A 27,470-nucleotide genomic window follows, 5' to 3' on the forward strand; every position below is an offset into this window, starting at 1 on the left:
TTACACCACTTAGCTTCTCTTCCACTTCCTTTTAGTGGTTAAGAGCACAGGTTTTAGAGTTAGACTGCTTGGCTCCAAATCCTGTTCCACTGTTTACTGGCTGTGATCTTGGCAAATAACCTTTCCACCATGTGTCTTGGGTTCCTCATTTTAAAATGGGACAAATGAAAGAAACTAATTCAACATGATCATCAGGATTAAGAGAATCCATGCTGAGAGTTTTAGAACCGTGTGTGGCGTCTAGTAAATGCTCACTACATACTATTTACACTTGTCATTAGTCGTGCATCTGCAATTTGCTGCTAGCATTTCTTATGTTTTGATGAGAAATCTCGGTGGTTGAAATCTTTCTTTCTGTCCCCACATCTGTAGACCCCAATATTAGGGAGGCGAAGCTGCGGTGGAATGGTAGGTAATGCTCCCAAGGGTTATGCAAGTGGTGAGTGTTACATTATGGATTGGGGCTCAGCATTGATATCAGGCAGTTGGGTTGCCTGTGAGTCAAAGCGGGGCTAGGGTCTGTGTTCCTCTGGGAGCCAGCAGTTTCTGGGACACTAGCAGTTTCTCTGTAGTTGGGAGGGCCCCAGCTGAAGGCTAAGGGTTGAGGCTATAGCCTCAGGAATTAGCACTTGACAAGCAAAGCCTCTTCTGGTGTGAAGTCACCATTATTAAACAAGTGTCTGCTGTGTTGCCAGGCCCTGTGCTAGATACTGGGGTTACTGCTGTGAAAGCAGCCCTGTCCTCGCTGCCCTCAGGGGAGGAGCAGATAAGTAACCAGCCAGTTAACATTTACAGCACCATGGGAGCACATAGGAGGGGTACTTCATCATACTTGAGGTCTGGGAGGTCTTCCCCCAAGGAGGTTGACCTGATGGCCAGGTGTATGGTAGCAGATGGGTGAGAGTGAATATAATACAGCCCCTAAACCCAACAGATTATCTTGTTCCTCAGGGTAGTAGTACTTAGCTGTCTGGTAAACTCAGCCTTTTCAGATGGCAATCTTCACGAGGTAACAGTCCCCAAATAAGCATTTAGTCTAATTTTCCTGGCAGTGCTCAGGCCTGAAATCTGGTAGTCCTTCTAGCCACCCACTCTGGGTCCTGAAGGCTTTCTTTCAATTGTTCAGCCTTTTCTCACCTTTCACGCACTGGTCCCTCAGTTCTAATTCTAGCTTCCCCTGCCTCTTACCAGATGTTTTCACTGTGACCTGATGAGTTTGAATCACCCATGTGCTTTCTACCTGTTGGTTGAACCAAGTTCTTCCCTCTTAGACCTTCACATGTGGCACCTCTGGGTAGCTTTTGTTTCAAAAGGTCAGCAGCCTTAGGATCTCTTCAGAACAAGACAATAGTGAAAATACGTATCTTTTTACCTTTCCGTGTATTGGCCAGGGTTATGGGTTTAGTAGGCTGAGTGAGACTCCTTGAGCCTGGGCTGTCTTTCTTTTCTGTGCTGAGTGAAAAGAGGAATGACTAAATTTCAACTGAAAGGGAACTCTCTCGGCCTTCCCCATGTTCTTCCTTCCTCCCTAACAAAGCAGGGCTTTATGCCAAAGTACTTCTGGGGGTACTGTGGTAAATCCCCCCACCTTTCTTTTTCCATTTTAAACTACAAAGTTCTGAAGCCTTCCTTTTTCCTGGGGAAACTTGCCCTGGGGCCTCCTGTCTCTGGAGGGCAATATAGAGGTGTGGTGTCCCCACTCAGTGGGTATGGGTTGTCACTCAGAAGACCCAGGTGAAGGGGGTTGGCTCATTTGCAGTCTGGATTGGATGAATCAAACCAGTTGATTCCCAAGAGTTTTTCCCATACATTCTGATTCTTTGGTGTTAAGAGATGATTTGGTTTATCTCCCCCTATCCCCATCTCTATCTCAGAGTGAGGGTGGTGATTGTTTGGAAATAGTACTATCTTTGTGTATTATAACATTATATTGTGTGCCAGGTACTCTTACTATGCTCTGTTCATTTAACTGTTCCAGCAGCCCTGTAACTATGACTTCAGTTTTACAGAGGAAGGTGAAGTTCAGAGGGACCCTGTGAGGAGCAGAGTAGGTAGGGACTCCACCCCCCAAGTCCATCCCATAGCAAAGCCCATCCCATAGCAAAGCCCATGTGCTTAATGGGGCTATCTGACTTTCCTAAGTGGTATTTGAATGACGGGGTGTTACACACTTGAAAATAGAGGCTCAAAGAGAGAATCTCAGGGTTGGACAGTCGAGGTTGTATGGTCATCAACCACTCTGAGACTTTACAGAGGAGCTCCCATCCCTACTCCAACCATCCCAGTTAGTAATTCCTCTCTGCCCTGCCATTTCTCAGCACCTACCTTCTACCCCTCATTTCTCTTCATCCTTCATTAGCAGTAGTGGCTTAGCTCCGTGCTCCTCAACACTCAAAATAACCTTAAGTAATCCAAGTAAAAATAGTGGGTTTGCCATGCAGATAATTGCTAGAAAAGTCCTCTGGTGTTCTCACCACCAGACATTGATTGCTTCTTGCATGTAGTAATTTTGTTATGTTTCAGTTTTAATGAAGGCATGTGTCTATTTTTTTTTGGATTTTTATTAGGGACAGGGTTTCACCATGTTGACTAGGCTGGTCTCAAACTCCTGACCTTGTGATCTACCTGTCTTGTCCTCTAAAGTCCTGGAATTACAGGCACGAGCCACCAGTTCCACTTACGATATTTGGCTCTGGAATATATGCCTCTGGACCCCCTGGAACTAGAGTTACTAGAATTAGTACCGGCTCCTGGCTATGGTCCTCTGGGACAGAAGGTGGTTTTCCTTCTCTTCCAGATACGCTTTAGGCTCTGGTTTGCCTTAGTTGAGGAAGAAGACCCTCCTAAGGACCCTGTCTGCCTCGGAGACCCGTGGATGGATAAGCTACTGGGCCCAGCCATCCATAACTGTTTTCTCAGAAAAACCATGGAAGTGCTCTAAGATTACACTAAGAAGGTTTTTGACCCATTCTTCACCAGTAGACTCATGGAAACCATTGGGCTCCATGGAATTTCTGATGAGCTGTTGAGGAGCTTTGGCAAGGGAGTCAAGACTTTTAACTGTCATTCTGGCTCTGCAGCTAATCTTGAGGAAGCCCCTTCCCTTTTTCTGGCCTTGTTTCCCTATCTGCAAATTGAGTGGATTAGAACTGTTGTCCTCTTTGCCACTCTAACATTCTATAACTGTTTTCTTCAGCAGGTGAATGATGTTTCTGGACTGGGTGTTGGGTTGGTGGTGACAGGCATGCAGGTTTCTGAATGCAAGGGTAGAAAAATTGTCCCTTGATTTGGTTGGGATGGCGCTGAACATGGGGACAGGTGCCTGTGCAAAGGATTGGTTTGCATTGGGAACCGTTTCAGATGCCAGGCCCAGCTGAACCTGTATATTCTGTGTGTACCTGTGTGCACATGTGTGCTAGTGGTTATCTGGTAAGGGTTGGTGGCTGATAACGGATAATTGAAGTGATCAGAAAGCTTAGTCATTCTGGCCTCTTGCAGGGCCTGACAGCAGCTCATCTGAGCCCTTCTGGGTTTCCTTGAAGCCCAATAGGATTTAACAAATCTGTGAATTTTAGATTTTAAAGGCAGAAGTGGCTCTTGCTCACCAGAGGATTTTTCTGCCTTGCTGGGGCCTTTTTCTCCTTGTCTAGAGCAACCTGAAGAACAGAGAAAGAACCAGGGCACCATGAGTTTTCAGAACAGAGGAACCTTGGGATGAACCTTTTTCACCAAACTCACACGGGACTAATTTAAGAATATTCATGTGTATGGTCAGAGTATTTGTATTCTGATCAGCTTGGGATTGGTGGCAGAGTAGGGAGTCTTCATGGCAGGAGGGCTCTCACATTGATTGGAGACTGAGCTTTCGATACTTTACCTTTTGTAATCAAACAATGATCTGACTTTGCCTTATTTTTTTAAGGAAAAGTCTTGAGGAATACTAGGCCCTCTGCACCTGATTCCTCTTTCTAACATCCGGTTAGTGAAGTTGGTGTTGGTGGTACAGGCCTTTTGGCCTGCTCTCCTGGTAGCATGCACGCAGTGTTGTTGGGTACTGGGAGAAGTGATGACCAGCCGTAGTGCAGGTATACATGAATCTGGTCCTGGTTTGAAACAGACTGAAGATTTTATTAGGGTAATTGATGGTATCAGGCTCGTCCAGGCTAACCCAGGAGTCCCAGGAGAGTGGGTGCAGAGTGGCCCCTTGGGCCTAAGGACTCTATCCTCTTGGGACTGAGATTTTCCGGTTCACCACTGCCCTGCACTTGGGGTGTGGGATGCTGTTGGTTGCATTACACAGCACCAGCTCTCAAAGGCCTGTGGGATATCTTGAAGGGGTAGTGGCTCCGGTAGGGAGTGGAAGCCAGGAATGCAGTGGCCTCACAGTGATGAGTGTGCCACCTCACTGCCACCAATCCCACAGTGAGGGACACTCTACTTACTAAGGGAACATGGGTCTGATCAAGGAGTAGAACATTCCTTTCCAAGCCAGCTGGACAAATTTCTCTGCTTGGGGACTGGGGGCAGCTCTTGCCCTGGCATGAGTGGCCAGCAATACAGGCAAAGTGATTGAGCAGTGGGTGAGCAGAGCCACAGGATGTATCTTTTCCTGTGGGTTTCTGTGGGGGAAAGGCACAGAAATTAATGGTCTCCAGAATGGTGTTGGGAAAACAAGTGTGGATATAGAAGGGACTGGACCTTCTAGAGCCACTTCCTTAAAAAAAAAAAAAAATCAGGCATTTGTTTTTGATAAAAGCCCATGTCTGTCTTTGTTGAAAAACTGAAGTCCCTGTAAATATTATATTTAATTCCTGATCTTACATGTCCTTCTAGAGTTTGTGCTGTATATGTATGCATGTACACTTTCGTTTTACAAAAAGGATTTTAAGAAAACTTAAGCGGCCGGGCGAGGTGTCTCAGCCTGTAATCTCAGCACTTTGGAAGGCCAAGGTGGGCGGATCATGAGGTCAAGAGATTGAGACCATCCTGGCCAACATAGTGAAACCCTGTCTCTACTAAAAAAAATACAAAAATTAGCTGGGCGTGGTGGCAGGCACCTGTAGTCACAGTTACTCGGGAGGCTGAGGCAGGAGAATTGCTTAAACCTGGGAGGTAGAGGTTGCAGTGAGCCGAGATCGAGCCACTGCACTCCAGCCTGGCGCCTGGCGACAGAGCAAGACTCTGTCTCAAAAAAAAAAAAAAAAAACTTCAGCTGGGTGTAGTGGCTCATGCCTGTAATCCCAGCATTTTGGGAGGCCAAGGTGGGCAGATGACTGGAGGTCAGGAGTTCGAGACCAGCCTGGCCAATATGGTAAAACCCCATCTCTACTAAAAACACAAAAATTAGTTGGGCATGGTGGCACACATTTGTAGTCCAAGCTACTTGGGAGAAGACTGGGGCAGGAGAATCACTCTAACCCGGGAGGCTGAGGTTGCAGTAAGCCGAGATGGTGTCAGTGTACTCCAGCATGGGTGACAGAGCAAGACTCTATCTCAAAACTTTTCTTTCTTTTTTTTTTTTTTTTTTTTTAAAATAGAGTCTTGCTCTGTCGCCCAGGCTGGAGTGCAGTGGTTCAGTCTTGGCTCACTGCAACCCCCGCCTCTCAGGTTCAAGTGAGTCTTGTATCTCAGCCTCCCAAGTAGCTGGGATTTCAGGTGCCCACTACCACGCCCAGCTAATTTTTTTGTATTTTTAGTAGAGACGGGTTTTCGCCATGTTGGCCAGGCTGGTCTTGAACTCCTGATCTCAGGTGATCCACCAGCCTCAGCCTCCCAAAGTGCTTGGATTACAGGCATGAACCACTGCATTTGGCCACAAACTTTTCATTTATTGTGTTTGTTTCTTTATATTAGTAGAAATCATTATTATTTATTTATTTTTTTGAGACGGTTTCTCACTCTCACCAGGCTGGAGTGCAGTGGCGTGATGTCAGCTCACTGCAACCTCCACCTCGTGGGTTCCAGCAATTCTCCTTCTTCAGCATCCCGAGTAGCTGGGACTACAGGCACGCACCACCACGCCCAGCTAATTTTTGTATTTTTAGTAGAGATGGGGTTTCACTGTGTTGGCCAGGATGGTCTCAATCTTTTGACCTGGTGAGCCACCCACCTTAGCCTCCCAAAGTCCTGGATTACAGGCATGAGCCACTGCACCCAGCCAAGATCATTATCTTTTTAATTACTTTTCTAAAAATGGATGAACTTTAGTCAGACCCCTACTTTGGGATATATAGGTTGTTGTCCATTTTTTGAAATTAAAAATAACACTTTGTTTGGACATCTCTATACATAACTCTTGTCTAATTTTTATCATTAGGATCAGTTCTTAGAGGTGGAACTCGAGTCAAGTGGGAGCCCACTTTTTCTTTGGAAACTCAGAAGGCAGACAAAAATCTTTCCTAAGCAGCCGGCCTTGGTGTGGTCCCTAGATTTCTTGATGGCTCACTTAGGGTTTTTACCTTGCCTTCTCAGTGATCACTAGTCCTGGTCTGCTCATGTCAGACTTCTAGAATGTTGGGCCAGAAATGATCTTTCGCATCCTTCCTGTAGAAATCTGCTATGATTCAGGAACCCTGAGTTATAGGGCTGACTCTGGTGGCATGGACTTCTTTCTCCAGACCTGTCTATATTATAGAACTATACTCGCTTAGGGCCTCCCACCTGAGTCTGGACTCCTAGGGTTTAGCTGCTGGCATCCAGCTTTTTATATAATCTCGCTTTCTATGCCTTCTTCAGGAATGAGCTGGTAAAATTGTTACTGGTGTTTGCGCACCTGTCTTTCCTCTCTCTACTGTGTCTTCCTACTTTGGGAACTTGCTCGTTGCTTAGTGGAGGGGGATGATGATGAGGGTGAGAAGCTCTGGCAGTAGCCCCCTCACATGGGCTCTGTGTTACTAACTCTCCCTTCTTGTTCCCACAGAACACTCTGCCCCAGCCAAGGTGGTGAGAGCAGCTGTTCCTAAACAGCGCAAAGGCAGCAAGGTAAGGAATAAGAGTGGGCAACCCAAGGAGACTTTCTGGAGTTGATGGCCTCTTGTTCTAGTGAATGAATGCTCCTGGACTGCCAACTAGTTCTGGATTGTCTGAGTTGCAGGGGAGCCCCTTCTGGGTATCCAGTGTGAATGGTCCTGGTGAACAGACTGTTTTGGACTCTGATGTCTTGGTGAAGCTTGGGTGGGGGACTGAATAGCAAAGGCAGGGTCACTGCTCAGGCCCTCATAGTGTATGTTCCCTGCAGGTTGGTGACTTTGGAGATGCAATCAATTGGCCCACACCTGGAGAGATAGCCCACAAGAGTGTGCAGGTGAGTCTGTAGGGAAGGATAGGCAGGTTTGAGCTCTGTTTACATATACACATTTAGCTCCTCAAGCTTCCAGAGAACCTCAGCTCTTAACCTTTTTCAGTTTTCTTTTTTTTTTCCTGAGACGGAGTTTTGTTCTTTTTGCCCAGGCTAGAGTACAGTATTGCCATCTCGTCTCACTGCAACCTCTGCCTCCTGGGTTCAAGTGATTCTTCTGCCTCAGCTGCCAGAGTAGCTGGAATTACAGGCGCTCGCTACCACAACCGGCTAATTTTGTATTTTTAATAGAGACAGGGTTTCACCATGTTGGCCAGACTGTCCTCTAACTCCTGACCTCAAGTTATCTGCCTGCCTCAGCCTCCCAAAGTGCTGGGATTACAGGTGTAAGCCACCACGCCCAGCCTCAGTGTTTTGTGTATTTATTTATTTTTTTTGAGACAGAGTCTCCTTCTGTTTCTCAGACTGGAGTCAATGGTGTGATCTTGGCTCACTGCAACCTCCACCTCCTAGTTTCAAGCGATTCTTACTCTGTCACCCTGGCTGGAGTGCAGTGGTGTGATTTCAGCTTTCTGCAACCTCCACCTCAGCCTCTCCTAAGTAGCTGGTATTACAGGCGCCTGCCACCATGTGCGGCTAATTTTTTTGTATTTTTGTAGAGATGGAGTTTCACCATGTTTACCAAGCTGGTCTTGAACTCCTGACCTCAGGTGATCTGCCCACCTCAGATCCCGAAAGTGCTGGGATTACAGGCGTAAGCCACTGCACCTGGCCCCCCAGCTTCTCAGTTTTCTAAATGGAGTGGTTAATACAATCTGAGCAACATTGAAATAGCTAAGAATTGTCATCATTTGAGACTTTGCTTTGTGTCAGGGACTGTCAAGTACAGTTATCCTTTATTATACGTGGTGGGGCTGGCGGCGGGGGATGGTTCTAGGACCCCTGCGTATACCAAAATCTTCATATACTCAAGTCCTGCAGTTGGCCCTGCAGGACTGATACATGAAAAGTTGGCCTTCCGTGTATACAGGTTTCACATCCTGCTAATACTGTATTTTTGATCTGTGTTTGGTTTTTAAAAGTTATCTGTATAAGTAGACCCACAAAGTTCAAAGCCATTTATTCCAGGGTCAGCTGAATCTTCTGTTCGTCATTTCATCTAACCCGCACAGTGACTCCGAGATAGGTCCTTTTGTAACTCCCGTTTTACAGATGAAGCTGTTGAGACTTGCAGAGGTTAATTACTAGCCCTTGATGGCCAAGTGGGGATTGGAAGTCAGGTGTGTTGTGTTATTCCCCAGCCTGTGTTCTCAATCACTGGTTTTCTGAGTGAAGTAGAGTGGTCATTAGGCCAAGTACCGACCACATGTCTTGGGGAAGCTTATAAAATTCTCCTGGGCCCTGGCAAAGAGAGGACTCCAAGTCAGTTGTCTTCTTCCCAGCACTTTTGTTCTGGGCCAGTGGCTTAGAGTCTTTACTCACTGGCTGTGGCTGCTTTTACTTCACAGACAGTGTTGTTGTGGATAGGCCAGAGGGCATCTCTTCCATCCCACAGACTACCTAGATAACATGGCCCTGTGGCAGGGAGTAATTTTGCCCCTGTGAGCCTCAGCACCGCCGTCCTGAGGGTTGTCTCTGTCACTTAGACTTGGAAGCTGGAGAGATAAGTTGCCTCTCCCACCTTCTGGCCTATTTGACCATGCTTCCCAGTGAAACCATCTCAGGTCTGAAAACGATGTTAGAATCCATCCCGCCATTGCATGTTGTTGCCCCTGCCCACCTTTCTAGTAGCAGGGAGTGCCTTCCCTCCCATACCATGAAGCACTCACACTTACCTCCCTGTTACTTTACTTCCTGCTATAGCCACAGTCCCACAAGCCTCAGCCTGCCCGTAAACTGCCACCCAAGAAGGACATGAAGGAACAGGAGAAAGGAGAAGGGAGCGATAGTAAGGAGAGTCCGAAAACCAAATCGGACGAATCAGGGGAGGAAAAGAATGGAGATGAGGATTGCCAGCGAGGCGGGCAGAAGAAGAAAGGTGAGTGACTGGGAGCAGGACTTGGGAGAAGGTGGCAGGGTAAAATTCTGAAATGTCAGGATTCCACAGGGCTGCTGGAGGAGTTTTAGGTGCTCCCTCTGAAAAGTCAGTAGGAAACTGATGGATGTAGGCTGGTGAGACAGCAGCCTTCAGCCATCTGTCATTCATCAGTCCCTCGTCTCAAAGACAAGAACTTTCAGGAAACCTGCTGAAATTTTGGCTTCCGTAATGCTGATCCAAAGTAACCACAGTTTAAACAAGATAAAACTTACTTTCTTTGATGTAACAGCTTGGTGTAAATACGCCAGGCATGGTATGGCAACTCCTCCTGAATCCCTTTAGCTTGCTGTGGTACACTGGCTTTTCAGCATCCTGATGACTTCCTATTTCCTTCTCCCTCTAGCTAGCAGGAAAGGAAGAGGGAAGGGTGGACCCCTTCCTTTTAGGGATTCAACCTGGAGTTGGTTACTTCAGCTCAGCTCTTGTAGGCAGTATTTTGGCACCTGTCTATAGGAGTCTGGAAAGCATGGTCTTCATTCTGGGCAGCTATGTGTCTGAGTCCAGAAGGGGATTCTGTGGCCATGGAGACATTGATCTTGGGAGTTAATGAGGCATCTCCAACACACTGACCATCTTATTATAGAGATGAAAAAGAGGGTTAGTGTATGGGAAAGGGATCTGCCCAAGGTAACCAGATTGTGATTTGGGTCCAAGTCCAGGGCAGAGGAAGAAGAGTTGGGTAGAGCTGGCTAGGAGTGGCCTCTCCCTCAAGCCTTTCTCATGTGCCCATGCTGTCTCCCAGGAAACAAACACAAGTGGGTTCCATTACAAATAGACATGAAGCCTGAAGTGCCCAGAGAGAAACTGGCTTCACGCCCCACTCGCCCGCCGGAGCCGAGACACATACCTGCCAACCGCGGAGAGATCAAAGGTATGCGTTACCCACTATGGAGGGCCTGGACTTGGGAGTCACCCTCAGGCCTGACCCAGTACCCCTCTCCCCATAGGGTCTGAGCCTGCCACCTACGTGCCCGTGGCCCCCCCCACCCCAGCCTGGCAACCAGAGATCAAACCGGAGCCTGCCTGGCACGACCAGGATGAGACATCGAGTGTGAAGAGTGATGGGGCTGGTGGGGCGCGGGCTTCCTTCCGTGGCCGTGGACGGGGGCGTGGTCGCGGCCGGGGACGCGGCCGGGGTGGCACTCGAAGTACGTGAGGCCCCTTTGGGCTCCGGGATGTCCAAGGGAGTGCAGCGGGGGTGGTGGGCAGAAATCTCCTCTCCCTCATGGCACCCATTTCCCCTATAGCCCATTTTGACTACCAGTTTGGCTACCGAAAGTTTGATGGTGTGGAGGGGCCTCGTACCCCCAAGTACATGAACAACATCACCTACTACTTTGACAATGTCAGCAGCACCGAGCTTTACAGCGTGGATCAGGAACTGCTCAAAGACTACATCAAGCGCCAGATGTGAGTGCGCAGATCCCGGAGGAATGAGTGAGAGGTTAGGGGTTGCTAGAGTGTCATAGCTGGGCAGAGCAGGGCTGGATGGGCCCTTCTGGTGCTTAACAGTTTAGCTTTTCTCATTGTTTATTACAGAAGTGGTACAACATTTACTTTAAGAAAATTAGAAACTATACCAGTACAACAGGAGGGAAAATGTTAAGAATCTACCCGCTTCTGTGCTTCTATTTGTAATGACAACATTGACAGAATACTAACTAAACGTTTGTTGAATCCTCACTATTGGCCAGGCTCAATGTTAAGTGTTTTAGACGCATTATCTTAGTTAGTCCTACAATTCTTATCTGTTGAATTCCTGTGAGCTGAGTCTTTTAGCCCCAATTTATAGACAAGCAAATGGGCCCAGTAATTTGCACAGAATCTCACAGCTGATAAGTAACAAAGCACAGATTTAAATCCTTTTCTGTCTGATTGTAAAACCTTTGCTCTTAACTACTTTGATATATTGTCTCTCAGTCCAGTAAGGAAGTCATACAAGAAAATAAATGGTTGCAATAGAGTGTTTATAAGTCTTTTAGGAGCAGAAGAGAAAGTGACCAACAATATTTGGACTGGAATTTAAAGGAGGATGAGCAGTTTGTCAGGCATGTCAGGGGGCTTAGAGCAGAGGGAGTGATTTGACCCAAACAAGGTACGATGCCATGAAGGGATCACATCAATTCGTTTCAGCTCTCAACATTGTTGGTATGTAGGATAGGGATGGGCTAGGTCAGAGGCTGTGTAAGATTGCTGGGATGTGTAGCAGAACAAGGAAGGCATAGTCATAAAACTGATGCAGCAATCCCTCAGTGATAACTACTTCTTCCCTCCACTTAGTGAATACTACTTCAGCGTGGACAATTTAGAGCGAGACTTCTTCCTCCGAAGGAAAATGGATGCTGATGGTTTCCTACCCATCACCCTTATTGCTTCCTTCCACCGAGTACAGGCCCTTACCACTGACATTTCACTCATCTTTGCGGTATGTCTTCCTCCCTGGAGCTGGGATGCAGGGGAAAGAAAGGTCCTTAGAGAGCTGGAGTTTGGGCCAAGGCAGAAAGCCCTGGAAGAATCATCATCTGATGATTTCTGCTGAAGTCTCAAGGCTTGACTACCCTCCTCCGTTTCCTCCCCCCCCCCCCCCCCCCCCCCCCTTCCCCTCCCTCCTTCCTTTCTTACCCTCCTTCCTCCTCCTCCCTCCCTCCCCTCTCCCCCATCTCTCTATATCTGTTTCATTGTAGAAAATGTCATAAACTGACAAAAGTGGAGTAGTATAATGAGCCCATTACCAGCTTCAGCAAGTATCAGTTTATGGCTAATCTTACTCCATCTGTACCCTCATCTGTTTATTCTCACATACTGCTTTTGAAGAAAATCCTAGAAAGCCTGACATTTTGTTCACAAATATTTTACTATAGATTTCTAAAAGATAGACTTGTTAAAAGAAAATAGCCACAATATCATTATCATACCTAAAAATATTAACAGTTCTTTAATATCAAATATTCAGTCAGTCCAAATTAACCCTACTTTTGTCATATATATATATTTATTTTAAATAGTTTGTGAGAATTAGAATCCAAAGAAGACCTATAGCCTGGGTGCAGTGGTTCATACCTACAATCCCAGCGCTTTGAGAGGCCAAGGAGTGGGTCACTTGAGCCCAGGAGTTCAAGATCAGCGTGGGTAACATAGCAGGACCCCATCTCTACAAAAAACTAGCAAGACCTGTATCTTGTCTTATTAAGTCTCCTTTGGCCTCTACTTTTCTTTTTCCTTGCATTTCGTTATTTGAATAGACTAGGTTGTATATTCTGTAGAATTTTCCATAGGGCATAGGGGTGTCATTTTAACATTTTCATCTGTATTCCAAGTTTTTTGTAAATTGGTGGTCAAGAGGCCTGATCAGATTCAGGTTTTGGAGTTTTTTCCCCTCCTTGTCAAGAATACTTTATCATAATGTATTTTTTCTCAGGTGGCATATAACATTTAATTTGATTGGCTCTCTTGTGATGTAAGCTGCCAGCAATATTCATTAGGATTGTAAAATGACAGTATACTAATTCTGTCAGTCAGTCTTCATTCATTAGGTGGAATACCTCTTCAAGGTGTAACTTTGCCTAATCAGCTATTCAGTAACCAAGAGGTATAGTTTGTGCAGGAAGGGCAGATTAATGTTTGATCTTCCTCCCTTTGTTAACCAGTTTGCAGAATTATGAGTTATCTCTAATTCTAGCTTTCATAGGTGACCAGTGAGATTTGGTGGTTTGTTTTATTTGTTGTTATAGGCTTATGGGTTCAAACAGATTTATTTCTGTCCATTGCAGTTAATGCATTGAATTAAATTGTCCCATCTTTGGTCAGTGGGACCCTAGTTCCTCTTACACATTTCCTACTCCAAATCTGGAATTGGCCACTTTTAAAAGGAACTCTAGCTCCTTTCTTTTGGGAAATGGTATTTAGATACCAGTCTGAGTTATAGGGGTGCTTATTGGTACTTGCTTATTCATTTTTTCTAGATGATTTTTTTGGGGGAGATAAAATAAATCATGGGCTTTTTTTGGGTTTTTTTTTTTTTTAATATTTTTTTATTTTATTTTATTTTTTTTTTTTTGAGATGGAGTTTCACTCTTGTTACTCAGGCTGGAGTGTAGTGGCGCAATCTCAGCTCACGGCAACCTCCACCTCCTGGGTTCAGGCAATTCTCCTGCCTCAGCATCCCGAGTAGCTGGGATTACAGGCATGCACCACCATGCCCAGCTAATGTTTTGTATTTTTAGTAGAGATGGGGTTTCACCATGTTGACCAGGATGGTCTCGATCTCTTGACCTCCTGATCCACCCGCCTCAGCCTCCCAAAGTGCTGGGATTACAGGCTTGAGCCACCGTGCCCGGCTATTTTTATTTTTTTTTTTTTGAGACGGAGTTTTGCTCTTATTGCCCAGGCTGGAGTGCCTTGGCACAATCTCAGCTCACTGCAACCTTCACCTCCCGATTTCGAGTGATTCTTTTGCCTCAGCCTTCCAAGTAGCTAGGATTACAGGCATGTGGCACCACACTCAGCTAATTTTGTATTTTTAGTAGAGTTGGAGTTTTACCACGTTGACCAGGCTGGTCTTGAACTTCTGACCTCAGGTGAGTTCAGGTGACCCACCTTGGCCTCCCAAAGTGCTGGGATTATAAGCATGAGCCACCATGCCCGGCCTATTCTGGTATTTTCTATTAAAATTCAGAGTTACAGGGTCTTTACTTAAACTTGTGGGTCTTTCATTTTACCTATTCCTTTCTCTCATGCCTAAAATCTTAATTCCTAATGATATCAACATAATTACTAATTTGTTTTATTTCACAGTATGTCTATAGTGTTTTTTTTCTTTTTTAAAGAGACAGAGTCTTGCTCTGTCTCATAGGCTGGAGTGCAGTGGTGTGATCATGGCTTACTGCAGCCTCAACCGCCTGAACTCAGGCAGTCCTCTTGCCTCAGCCTCCTGAGTAGCTGGGATTACAGGTGCACACCACCATGCGTGGCTGATTTTTAAATTTTTTGTAAAGATGGAGTCTTGCTGTGTCGCCCAGGCTGGTGTCAAATTCCCTGGCTTAAGCCATACTCTCACTTCGGCTTCCAAAGTATTGGGATTATAGACGTGAGCCATTGTGCCAAGCTCCACATTATTCTTACAAATACCTCCACTACCACTGAAAACAGTTTTTCAACTTACACAGTCAAATTATTGTATCTTCAAGTTATTTGAAAGAATCTTTGTGTGGTTACACCACATTTAACTTTATTAGTTTTATTTTTGCTCCCAAATTTTAGAGATTGCTTTCTTCTTCTCCCTATAATTTTCTAAGTTGTTTAACATTTGCATAAAACATTACATGGTTCTAGAGACTCAGCCTGGTATATTCCTAAAAGTCTGACTTACATTCTGTCACTTACCCCCTTTCTTCTCTTATAGGCAAACTTCTTAGAACCTTTCCATTTAAGAGAAAAGCATATGCCTCTATATGTATTTGTATCTTTCTTTCTTAGGTAAATGGAAATATACAACACATCTATTTCTTCCAGTTCTTTGTTTTCACATAATATATGTGGGAGCTAACTGCAAAGTAGCAGTATATAATAGAAAGATATTCCTCATTCCTGTTTACAGTTGCGTAGCTCACCACTGTGTGGAATGCCACATTGTTTTTTCAACTGCTGCTTCTATAGATGGATGTTTTGGTTGTTTTTTTGAGACTGGTTCTTGCTCTTTTGCCCAGGCTGGAGTTAGTACAATGGTGTGGTCAGAGCTCACTGCAGCCTCAACCACCCAGGCTCCCAAGTAGCTTGGACCACAGGTGTGAGCCACCATGCCCAGCTGATTTTTGAAAAATATTATTTGTAGTAATGGAGTCTCGCTATTTTGCCCAGGCTGGTCTTGAACTCCTGAACTCAAGCGATCTACCCACCTTGACCTCCCAAAGTGTTGGGATTACAAAGGTGTGAGCCACTGTACCCAGCCTGCTTTTTTGACCACTATTTTGTGAATTTTTCTATCTCAGCACATGTAAAATTGTTTTTTAATGTCTGAGTAGTGTTCCATCAAATGAGTATGCTGTAAATATTTAAATTGCGTTTGTGATGGCAAGTTAGATATTTTCTAGTTTAGTTTTACTATAGTATTACTGTGACTGGCTTTTTTTTTTTTTTTTTAATACAGATGGAGTCTCGCTCTGTTGCCCAAGCTAGCATTGGACTCAGGGGAACCCAGTTGACGACCATTTCCAAGACCTTTCTGTCCTAGATTTTCTTCTTCATCCCCTCTTCTTCCTTCTGCCTTGCAGGCCCTAAAAGACAGCAAGGTTGTGGAGATTGTTGATGAGAAAGTTCGTAGGAGGGAGGAACCAGAAAAGTGGCCTCTTCCTGGTCCCCCAATAGTGGATTATTCACAGACCGATTTCTCCCAGCTTCTCAACTGCCCTGAGTTTGTCCCCCGTCAGCACTACCAAAAGGAGACAGGTAGGTACTTGCTGGCATATGGGTTGCCCTTGTCCTCCAGGCAATAGTCCTCCTCAGGGCTGGCATCAGGAGAAAGACTGGAGGGATGAGGACTTCATCTTTCCACCCTTTAGAGTCGGCACCTGGCTCTCCTCGTGCAGTCACCCCAGTGCCAACCAAAACAGAGGAGGTCAGCAACCTAAAGACACTACCCAAGGGCCTGTCTGCTAGCCTGCCTGACCTGGATTCCGAGAACTGGATTGAAGTGAAGAAGAGGCCTCGGCCGTCCCCAGCACGGCCCAAGGTGGGTGAGGCCTGTCTATTGCCTTGGTTCTAGCACTCTGACCTAGGGTTCTTGAAGGGGATATCACATGGGCACAGCACTCTAGCTCTGAGGGGCCAGGAGGAAATCTGGGTAGTTCAGGGTCATAGTGTGAGTTGAAGTTACCAGTAGTGGCTACAGAAAGGTTGATTTGGCCTGTTTCCATTTCCTGGGGACCACCCGTTAGGGCGTCCTACTGTGTAAGTTCCTTGGTGACATTTTTCATAAGAAGAGATTATGCAGCATCTGGCAGCAGTGTTTCAGTTTTCTTGATTCTTGGCTCTTCTTTTTGCTCCATCTAAATTTCTGGGGCTGCATTTTCAGTGTCTTTTCCCTGGGTATGTTTCCACTGTCACGTATGTAAGCCCCTTAGGCCCTCAAAAGAAGGAAGGGATAGGAAGATGCATGGGTGAGATATCGAGTTAGTCTACACTAGAACACACAGGTCTGCTGCACTAATGGCGAGGTGACCTTGGGAAGCCTGTTTAATGCCTCAAGGCTTCAGTTTCCCCATCTTAAGATGAAAGGAAGGAGAGGTTAGAATATTCTAGAAATAGTTTATATATATATATATAAACAGATGAAGCTTACTGTTAGAGAAGTATTACAATCTCTAACTAAAATTGCTACTTCCTTTTTAAATGCTGATTTTTCTCCACATACTTGCTCACTCTTACCCCTGGAGACTCTGGCCTGGGACTTTTGAGGAGGCTTCAGAATTGAACTTGGACTTTTGGGTCTGTGGGATTCTATACTCCCTTATCGTTACTGCAGTGACTACGTCTCATCTCCTTTCTCTTGCCTGCCTGTTCATACCCAGAATTCCCCACAGTTCTGGCTTCAGCCCTTAAAAAGTGTTGGAAATCCAGTTAGAGACATGAGGGAAAAGGTAGTAAGTGGATAAGGGTCTTACAAAGTTCAGGCCTACAAAGTTTTGTTTGAAACAGGAGCCAGACTTAGCTCCCATTCCAGAATTAGAGCCCCTGCTTCGACCTGGCACAGCAGGGAATCTACTTTTGAATAAATATTGTGAGTTTAGACAAATGCTTCTCTCTCAGTGTCTCATATAATCATTCTGTCAAAACTGAAATAGTTTCTATTTGCTGAAGGCATCCTGTTTTCTCTTGCCTTTGCAACAATGCTGTTCTTTCTGCCTAGGATACCCTGTCCCTATCTTCATCTGGCTTAGTTACGTTCATCCTGTGGTAGTAACTTCTTCAAGAGGCCTTCCCAAACCATTCTCAGTCCCAGTTGGCTGTTTGGTTGACTTTCTCCCACTAAACTGAGCACCCTAAGTAACAGGGACCTTGTCTTATTCATTATTCTGCTTTTATGTTTTTCATACAGAGCCTGGTACTAATGGTACTTCCTTATTTATCATATAATTGAACATCTGCTATTACCAGATCCCCATCTAGATACTGAGTATATAATGGAAAGCAAGGCCACTATGGTCCTTGCTCCTCATGGAACTTCCAATTTATTGGGAGATGTTGAGTAGATGGATAAATGGATGAATCAACCTGCTGAACTTCTGTTTGCCCACTCCTAGGCTAGGTGCTATGTAGGATATAAAGGTAAATGAGAGCATAGTTTCTGCGTATAGAGAGCTCATCATCTAGTTGTTTGTGAGTGACTGATGTGAGCTGTGAGTGGAGGAACCTGGACTCCTATGAGACATCCTTTCTCATAGTCATAAAGCTGACTCCCAGGACAACACTTGTGTTACCAGGGTCATAGTTGTACAGTCCTACGCTGAGGGACTGGAGCCTCCCTTTCATGGAATAGCTGTAGAATCTGGGCCGAGAGCCCCCAGTGATTCCTTTTCCCCTTCGTCTGTCCTGATTTAGAAGTCAGAGGAGCCCAGATTTACCCACCCGACCTCTCTGCCTCAGCAGCTGCCCTCCCAGCAGCTGATGTCCAAGGATCAGGATGAGCAAGAGGAACTGGATTTCCTGTTTGATGAGGAGATGGAGCAGATGGATGGGCGGAAGAACACCTTTACCGCCTGGTCTGATGAGGAATCTGACTATGAGATTGATGACAGGGATGTCAACAAGATCCTCATTGTCACCCAGACACCACATTACATGCGTCGGCACCCAGGGGGGGACCGCACAGGCAACCACACCTCCCGTGCCAAGATGAGCGCTGAGCTGGCCAAGGTCATTAATGATGGCCTCTTCTACTATGAGCAGGACCTCTGGGCTGAGAAGTTCGAACCTGAGTATTCCCAGATCAAGGTGAGGTTTGGACGTAGCAGTGATTGTGGAGCCTGGGGTGCCTGAAGTATACAGAGAAGAGGAACATTGATTAGCTTTGCAACTTTAGGCAGGTCCTTATAATTCAGAATCTCAGTTTTTCTATGTGGAAAGGGGATGGTGATTGACATCTAGCTTGGACACTAGGAGTGAGGAGTGATGTATAAACACTGCAAACTCTTCAGGTGAGGTGGGGGTGGTTATTGTTCTACCTGTGCATCCACAGTTAATGTTATAACAGTTGGCTGGACACTTTTGTGGGGAATAGAATAAGGTAGATTGTTATTTCTAGTCTCTGTCTTTTTTTTTTTTTTTTTTTTTTTTTGAGACAGAGTCTCACTCTGTCACCAGGCACCAGGCTGGAGTGCAGTGGCGCAATCTTGGCTCACTGCAACCTCCACCTCCTGGGTTCCAGCAATTCTCCTGCCTCAGCCACCCAAGTAACTGGGACTACAGACGCGCACCACCATGCCCAGCTAATTTTTTGTATTTTAGTAGAGGACGGGGTTTCACCATGTTGGCCAGGATGGTCTCGATCTCTTGACCTTGTGATCCGCCCACCTTAGCCTCCCAAAGTGCTGGGATTACAGGCGTGAGCCACCACACCTCGCCTATTTCTAGTCTTAAATATTTAGGCCTCTACAAATTTAGAAGCCTTTTAAGAAGCTTGCTTTATGTGGAAAATGGAGAAAAGATAGGTCTTTTAAAAAATTGCTGCTGCCTGGAAACAGTCAAAACATCTCTGTTGTAGGATTTTACAGAGTGGGTATGTTTGGTGGTAGGTTGTCCTTGGATGAGCCTGTGTAACAAGTAATAGTGCATTTACTGGAAATAAGGAGGAAGGAGAGTTGTCCAGCCACTGTGTGATAAGGCAGTCACAGAAAGAGAGATGGGTAAACACTGGAGCTTTCAGGGGAGTCTGTAGTGAGTTCCTGAGGACCTGCTGTTAGCTTGATCTCAGTCTTACTACAGGGAGGGTGAGGCAAGTACTGTTTTATTCTGGGCTAGCACACTTGTGCCAAGGTAACTGGGGTGAGGAATGTGACTGGGCAGCTGAGAGCCTAGGGACCCGAATTCCACTTATGTGGGAGCTGCCCTCTCCAACTTCCTGCCAGTCTTGATTCCTTAAACAGGCTAGAGCAGCCTGCTTACTTACTTCTTTCCCCACCCAAATCATATCCTCTGCAGCAAGAGGTTGAGAACTTCAAAAAAGTCAATATGATCAGCCGGGAGCAGTTTGATACACTGACCCCTGAGCCCCCTGTGGATCCCAACCAGGAAGTTCCTCCTGGGCCACCTCGGTTCCAGCAAGGTGAGAGGCAGACATCTGAGATCTTGACATGGGTGAGAGGGTCTGGAGCCCTTGGACTGGGGACTATCCAAGGGTGGATACCTCTTACAGGCCTTCCCCTGCTTCCTGACTCCTCTCTCTGTCTCTGCAGTTCCCACGGATGCCCTGGCCAACAAGTTGTTTGGTGCTCCTGAACCCTCCACCATCGCCCGCTCTCTACCAACCACTGTCCCAGAGTCACCAAACTACCGCAGCACCAGGACCCCCCGCACTCCCCGGACACCACAGCTCAAAGATTCAAGCCAGACATCACGGTTTTACCCAGTGGTGAAAGAAGGACGGACACTGGATGCCAAGGTGGGGTGTTCCTGCCGGGCTACTCAGTCTTGGGCCAGCTTCACTGCATTCCAGTGCTTTGCTTCTCTCCCTTGCCTTGTTTGTCTAAGATAAGGAAGTGCCTAATCCTTTACCTGCTCTGTGTTCTGAGGCTGGTGGGCTCACTTAGGATTAGATGGAAACATCTGCAAAATATATTGTGTGTGGGAGTGGTGGCCCCATGTAGAAAGGCCTAAGGAGGATTGACCCAGGTATGAGTCCTTGGGCAAATCACTTCATTACCAAACCTTGATTTCTTCACCTGTAAAATAGGCATACCAGTTCCTAGCTTAACATTGTGAACATTATAAGAGAACAGATATGAGAATGCTATTGTAAAACGTGAGAGATCACACCCATGAGAATATCTTAGTCCTACAAGTGCTTGATGCTTCTCAGAATTGTAGGAGTACAGATAGTAAGTAACAAACCCTGGGCTAACCTTTGCAGATGCCTCGAAAAAGAAAGACAAGACACAGTTCAAACCCACCCTTGGAGAGCCATGTGGGCTGGGTGATGGATTCCCGCGAGCACAGGCCCCGTACTGCTTCCATCAGGTACCTGGGACAGTAGGGGAAGAGTGATCAGGCTGCCTGTGGGTTGGGTAGGCAAGCCATGAAGTTGACTGGACCAAGAAGATTGGTCTAAAAGTTAAAGGGACCCTCATCTAAGAGGGTTTCTAAAAACCAGTGTGAAGAGCTCAGCCCAGGACCTGGGAACAGGGAGGCTTTTTTCCTAAAGAAGTGGTGTGGCAGTCACATGAGATCAGATTTTCATATATGCGGAGAGAAAATATCTCTGAATTGGTTTCCAGGCCTGGATATCTACTTCCTACCTGAGGAAAGATAGCCAGGTAGTTGAATATACAGATTTCTGGGAGTCTCTGAGCCTACTGTGTCTTGGGAGACTACCCTACCTGAAAATTTTTTAAAATTAAAAAAAAATACATATTTATTGGCTCTACCTGTAACTACTGACTCTGCTTCTTGGGGTAAGGCTCACACTCTTTTTTATTTATTTCAGTAAGATGGCCCCAGTGTGTGTTCCCTGTTCCCCAAAGCAATGTTTGAGAGCCACCAACTTATGCCCTCTGCTTCCTGCAGAGCTGGCACAGACTGTGAATAGGCATGCTTTTGAAAAAAATATACAGTTGGTCTTTGAACAACAAAGGGGCTGGAGTGTCCACCCCACATGCAGTCAAAAGTCCATGTATAGCTTTTGACTCTCCAAAAGCCTATTGTTAAACAGAAGCTTTACCAATAACATACAGTCAGCACATATTTTGCATATTGTATGTATTACATACTATCTTATTACGATAAAGTAAGCTAAAGAAAAAACGTTCCTAAGATCACAAAGAAGGGAATAACAGACACTAGGGTCTACTTGAGGGTGAGGGGAGGGAGGAGAGTGAGGTATAATTTACCTACCTACCAGACCTGCATAAATACCTCTGAACGTAAAATAAAAGTTAAAATTGTAAGAGAAAATATTTACTGTTCAATAAGTGGAAGTGGAATCATCATCAAGATGTTCGTCCTTGTGGTCTTCACGTTGAGCAGGCTGAGAAGGAGGTAGTGATGTTGCTGTCTTAAGAGTGGCAAAGGTGGAATTAATCTGCGTATAAGTGGACCCATGCCTGTGGGTTGGGTGGGCAAGCCATGCATGGATCCATGCATTTCAAACCCATGTTGTTCAAGGGTTCACTGTAGTTGCATTGACCCAAATCGCTCATTAAGGAAGGTTAAATGCTTAAAGTTAATAAATGACTAAAACTCGAGTTTTATCATTGGACAAGTTTCTGCCATTAAATAGTCTTATGACCCTGGATGAGCTTCCCAATCTCTGTAAGCCTCAGTACCTCTTTGTAAAGCCTTTTTGAGAGTTGTTGATGCAGAGTTAATCAGACCCATGGATATAAGTTAAAGGCCCAGTACGGTAACTGAGCCTCCTTGTTTGATGCCCTGTGAGAGGGTGGATCTTGGCTGACAGAAAGGATCAGAGGGACCCCTCCTAACCTTATGGTGGGGCTGCTGTGGGGAACCTGGTGACAGTATCTTTTGTGGTTTCTGTAGCTCCAGCCCCTCAGAAGGGACACCTACAGTTGGCAGCTATGGCTGTACTCCCCAGTCATTGCCCAAGTTCCAGCATCCTTCCCATGAACTGCTCAAGGAAAATGGCTTCACACAACACGTCTACCATAAGTATCGTAGGCGCTGCCTTAATGGTAAGAAGTGCGGGGGCAGGGGATGAGCCTCTGGGGCCCTTATTTAGACCCAGAGTGTAAGAGTTGGGGGTGGGGAGAATAGGTGACTCTGTTATCTGACTTCAGAGCAAAATAAGACATGACGTTATAGCAAGAAGGATTGAAGTTAGACTCGGGTAAGGTAGTTTTAAAATGTAGGAAGCTAGGGGAATATGGCACTCAACAACATTCCTGTTCCTTGATCTTCCTCTATTGATATTAAAGTTGTCAATTCAGTATTTCTGTATCTCTGGCACGATTACTGACCCAGCTATTGTCAGGTCTAGTCCACTGTCAATCACAAAAGGGTATGTAAGTGGTGACATATGCTCTCCAGAAGAAAGGTTACCAAACAGTGGCTTGTGAACCAAATCCAGCCAGTAGTCTGTTTTTGTAGCTTTGGAGCTAAGGACAGTTTTCACATTTTTAAGTTGTAAGAAAAGAAAGATTAGTGACAGAGACTATATGAAATATTTGTTCTCTGGGCCTTTACAGAAGTAGCTTGCTGTTCCCCCGCTATGGAAGATAGTGTAAGGAAAGAGCCTGTCTAGATGCTCGCGTCTGTCTTCCCCTCTTTTAGTATTCTGATAGGTTGGCTGTAAAGATACACAAAACCAATCTAACTAGTCACCTGTAGTTATTAACTCGTCTGTCCCCTTTCATTCAACAAAACATGGCTACTAAATTCTTGGTTCATCCACTTCACTTCTCTCTTTCTTACTCTGTCTATGTGTAATAACAGCTTTATTGGTATATAATTTATGTATGATGCAATATGCCGATTTAAAGTATACAGTGTAATAACTATACGTATATTCTTATAGTTGTGTGCCCATCACCAGAATCAATTTTAGAACATTTTCATTATCCTAAAAAGAAATGCTAAGCCCCTTACCAGTCATACTCATTATACATGCAAACTACTCCCTACCTCCCAAATCCTCCCAGCCCTATGAAACTACTAACCTACTTTCTGCTTCTAAGGATTTGCCTATTCTGGAAGTTTCACATAAATGAAATTATGTTGTAGGTAGTTCTTTGTTACTGGCCTCTTTCCCTTAGTATATTTTGTATACTAACAAATATACAACAAGGTTTATGTTGTAGCATGCATCAGTACTTTATTCCTCTTATTGCCAAATCATATTCCATTGTGTGGATGTATCACATTTTGTGTATCCATTCATCAGTTGATTGCTGTTTGGGTTGTTTCTACTTTTTATCTATCATGAATAATGCTACTGAGCATATTCACATATAGGTTTCCTGTAGATAGAGCTTTTCCTTTATTTTGGGTGGAAGAGTAGCATTGTTGGGACATGTGGTAACCATGTGACAAAATTCAAGACTGTTTTCCAAAGTGGAGGTACCATTTTATATTTCTAAAAGCAATATTCGAGGCTTCTGATTTTTCATATCCTTCCAACACTTGTTATTGTTTGTCTATTTTTATTTAATTAACGTTTATTTTTGAGACGTAGTTTTGTATTGTCACCCAGGTTGGAATGCAGTGGTATAATTAGAGCCCACTGCAGCCTTGAACTCCTGGGCCCAAGCAATCCTCCTGCCTCAGCCTCCTGAGTATCTGGGACTACAGGCATGCTCCACCATTACCTGTCTAATTATTAAAAGTGTTTTTGTAGAGACAGGGGTCTCACTGTGTTGACCACGCTGGTCTCAAACTCCTGGCCTTAAGCAGTTCTCCCTCCTCAGCCTCAAAAAATGCTGGAATTACAGACGTGAGCAACCTTGCCCAGCCAAGATCCCTTTTTAACTGGATTATTTATCCTAATTATTAAGTTGTAGGAATTCCTGTATCAGATTCACATTTTAATGATATTTATTTTCTGTGTCTATTTTGTTGCTTGTGCTTTTGGTGTTGTGTATTTTATATTACCATTTCGTACTTGTGAATATTGAGAGACTTTTTTTTTTTTTTTTTTTTTTTTTTTTTGAGACAGCGTCTTGCTTTGTTGCCAGGCAGGCTGCAGTGCTATGGCGCAATCTTGGCTCACTGCAACTTCCGCCTCCCAGGTTCAAGTGATTCTCCTGCCTCAGCCTACTGAGTAGCTGGGACTACAGGCGCCCATCACCATGCCCAGCTAATTTTGTATTTATAGTAGAGATGGGATTTCACCATGTTGGCCAGGCTGGTCTTGATCTCTTGACCTTGTGATCCACCCAGCAGGACTCTTGAGATAAATATTGGTAATGAGCAGAATATAGTTTGTTAGAATTTACAGTTTGTTCATGCCTTGTCTTTTCTCAACGGCACTTGAAAGCAGTGCCAGTTGAGGTGAAGAGCTAGATTGCCAGCCTGGTTCAGAAGCTGCTGCCACTTCTCCTGGGAAAGTACAGGCCCAGCTCCCAGCATCAGGGCTTGGTGCAGAATGGTTAGTGCTCAATAAATATCTGCTGAATGACTGAAGTGGCAGATCATGTGCAAGGGGATTTGAAGGTACAGGAGAAAGGACCAAGTCTTAAGTTCCAGGATCCTTTGTCCCTGAAGCAAGAGCATCCTGAATGAACCTGAGACTTGTCTTTCCTCCTTTCTTTCCCATCAGAGCGGAAACGCTTGGGCATTGGCCAGTCTCAGGAGATGAACACACTCTTCCGCTTCTGGTCCTTCTTCCTCCGAGATCACTTCAACAAAAAGATGTATGAGGAGTTCAAGCAGCTGGCTCTGGAGGATGCCAAAGAAGGCTACAGGTGAGCAGGTTTGGGGTGGGGGACTTTGGCTGCTGCTTAGGTGTGGTGTGGGGTCCCTAGTTGGTCTGCTTCCAGAACTGTAGTTGGAAATTTCTTGAATGTGTATTTTTATTCATATACTTTATGAAAAATTTGTTTTTAAATGAGCAATATATTCACATGGTTCAAATTTCAAACAGTTTGTTTAAAAGGTTATATTGCCTGGCATGGTGGTGCCTATAATCCCAGCACTTTGGGAGGCGGAGGTGGGCAGATCACAAAGTCAGGAGATTGAGACCATCCTGGCTAACACTGTGAAACCCTGCCTCTACTAAAAATACAAAAAAATTAGCTGGGCGTGGTGGCACACGCCTGTGGTCCCAACTACTCGGGAGGCTGAGGCAGGAGAATTGCTTGGACCCAGGAGGCGGAGGTTGCGGTGAGCCAAGATCACACCACTGCACTCCAGCCTGGGCGACTTTGAGTTTTTAAAATAAAAAAAAAAATAAAAAAAAATAAAAAAGATTATATAATGAGTTGTCTCATCCCTGTCCCCCACCCATCAAGCAACCAGTGTTAGAATCTTGTGGGTCCTTTATAAAGGACTCTATGTAAGCAAGTAGGTATCTGTATAGTCTCCCATGCCACTACCACTCCTTTTGATTACACTAAAGCTGGCTTATGTTAAAATATTTTTTGCGCCTTGCATTTGTTTTGTTTTTGCTTCATACTATATTTTGGAGATCATTCTATATCTGTACATAATTAACTTTCTTGTTCTTTTTTGTATAGACTATAACATGGTCTTAAATGGATGTACAATGATTTCTTTAGCTAATCTCCTGTTGGTAGATACTTAGCTTGTTTTCAATATTTTGCTATTTAAAAAAACCTTAAGAATCCTTTTATCCTTGCTGGACAATGGTGGCTCATGTTTGTAATCCCAGGACTTGGTGAGGCCAAGGCAGGAAGATACTTGAGTTCTGGAGTTTGAGACCAGCCTGGGCTCATGTGATCCTTTTGCCATAGCAAGACCCTGTTTGTATTTAAAAAATAAAAAAACAAACACTTCCACACCCCTGCCACGATTTTCCATGTAAAATGTGCTCTCTGTAAATTATATGAAAAAAGACAACTTCGGAAAAGCTGATAAAAACATGCATCATTCTAGAGACAGCAAGTGCTATTCTGCCATCAAGCTTCCTATTTTCTTCATGGCATATTTTATGTATTTAGCACATCCCATGAAGTTTGTGCTCTTCTAGATTTGGTATGCTTTATAGTTGTAAAATTTACATATTTGTTTACAAAAATGGGCTAGTGGGATCATTCTGTGTCCAACATGTTTAAACATGTCTTCCATTTGATAATATATTGTAAGCATTCTTCAGTATCCATAAATACACATTTATACTATTTCTTTTTTTTTTTTTTTTTTTTTTTTTTTGGAGACAGAGTCTCGCTCTGTCGCCAGGCTGGAGTGCAGTGGCCTGATCTCAGCTCACTGCAACCTCCAACTCCCTGATTCAAGCAATTCTCCTGCCTCGGCCTCCTCAGTAGCTGGAATTACAGGCACTCGCCACTATGCCCAGCTAATTTTTGTATTTTTAGTAGAGATGGGGTTTCACCATGTTGGCCAGGTTGGTCTCAATCTCCTGACGTCATGATCCACCCGCCTTGGCCTCCCAAACTGCTGGGATTAGAGACATGAGCCACCACACCTGGCCACTATTAATTTCTAATAGCTTATATTACTCTATTGTATAGATTCACCATGATTATTCTTAATTGCATCTCTATTCATAGACTTCTGTATTTTGCTTAATAATGCTGCTATAAACAGTTTCGTACATCTATTAAGATCTAAATCTGGACTGGGCGTGATGCCTCACACCTGTATTCCCAGCACTTTGGGAGGCCAAAGTGGGTGGATCACTTGAGGTCAGGAGTTTGAGACCAACCTGGCCAACATGGTGAAGCCCTGTCTCTACTAAAATGACAAAAATCAGCTGAGTGTGGTGACATGCACCTATAATACCAGCTACATGGGAGACTGAGAAAGGAGAATGGCTTGAACCCAGGAGGTGGAAGTTGCAGTGATCTGAGATTATGCCACTGCATTCCAGCCTGGGTGACTTAGTGAGACTCTGTCTCAAAAAAAAAAGAAAAAAAAAATCTAAATTTGCAGCTTTGGCCATTTCTTTGGCTTTTTTTTTCATTTTTTGAGAGGGAGTCTCACTCTGTCACCCAGCCTGTAATGTAGTCTCACAATCTTGGCTCTCAGCAACCTCCGCCTCCCGGGTTCAAGCAATTCTTCTGCCTCAGCCTCCTGAGCAGCTGAAATTACAGGCACCCACCACCACGCTCAGCTAACTTTTGTATTGTAGTAAAGATGGGGTTTCACCATATTGATCAGGCTGGTTTCGAACTCCAGACTTGAAGTGATCAACGTGCCTTGGCCTCCCAAAGT

At 44.9% G+C, this 27,470-nt stretch overlaps 1 protein-coding gene across 6 annotated transcripts in view; it reads left to right on the plus strand.

The window, feature by feature from the left end:
• LARP1 (La ribonucleoprotein 1, translational regulator) overlaps window positions 1-27,470 on the plus strand; it is a 138,406-nt gene that overhangs the window by 104,360 nt on the left and 6,576 nt on the right. For 2 of the 6 annotated variants that reach the window (XM_032263758.1, XM_032263757.1), the window contains exons 2-16: window positions 6,920-6,981; window positions 7,238-7,303; window positions 9,161-9,335; window positions 10,138-10,266; window positions 10,343-10,543; window positions 10,643-10,805; window positions 11,676-11,820; window positions 15,665-15,839; window positions 15,953-16,122; window positions 17,991-18,383; window positions 19,590-19,713; window positions 19,844-20,049; window positions 20,518-20,624; window positions 22,143-22,294; window positions 24,877-25,021. In XM_032263758.1, coding sequence (XP_032119649.1) covers window positions 9,212-9,335; window positions 10,138-10,266; window positions 10,343-10,543; window positions 10,643-10,805; window positions 11,676-11,820; window positions 15,665-15,839; window positions 15,953-16,122; window positions 17,991-18,383; window positions 19,590-19,713; window positions 19,844-20,049; window positions 20,518-20,624; window positions 22,143-22,294; window positions 24,877-25,021 — 2,234 coding nt within the window. In that variant the 5' untranslated portion in view covers window positions 6,920-6,981; window positions 7,238-7,303; window positions 9,161-9,211. The remainder of the gene's footprint in view (window positions 1-6,919; window positions 6,982-7,237; window positions 7,304-9,160; window positions 9,336-10,137; window positions 10,267-10,342; window positions 10,544-10,642; window positions 10,806-11,675; window positions 11,821-15,664; window positions 15,840-15,952; window positions 16,123-17,990; window positions 18,384-19,589; window positions 19,714-19,843; window positions 20,050-20,517; window positions 20,625-22,142; window positions 22,295-24,876; window positions 25,022-27,470) is intronic. The other 4 variants (XM_032263759.1, XM_032263760.1, XM_032263761.1 and 1 more) reach the window with 4 other exon arrangements.

This window comes from Sapajus apella, unplaced genomic scaffold, assembly GCF_009761245.1.
Source record: "Sapajus apella isolate SASKATOON/1434 unplaced genomic scaffold, GSC_monkey_1.0 scaffold138, whole genome shotgun sequence".
NCBI lineage: Eukaryota > Metazoa > Chordata > Mammalia > Primates > Cebidae > Sapajus > Sapajus apella.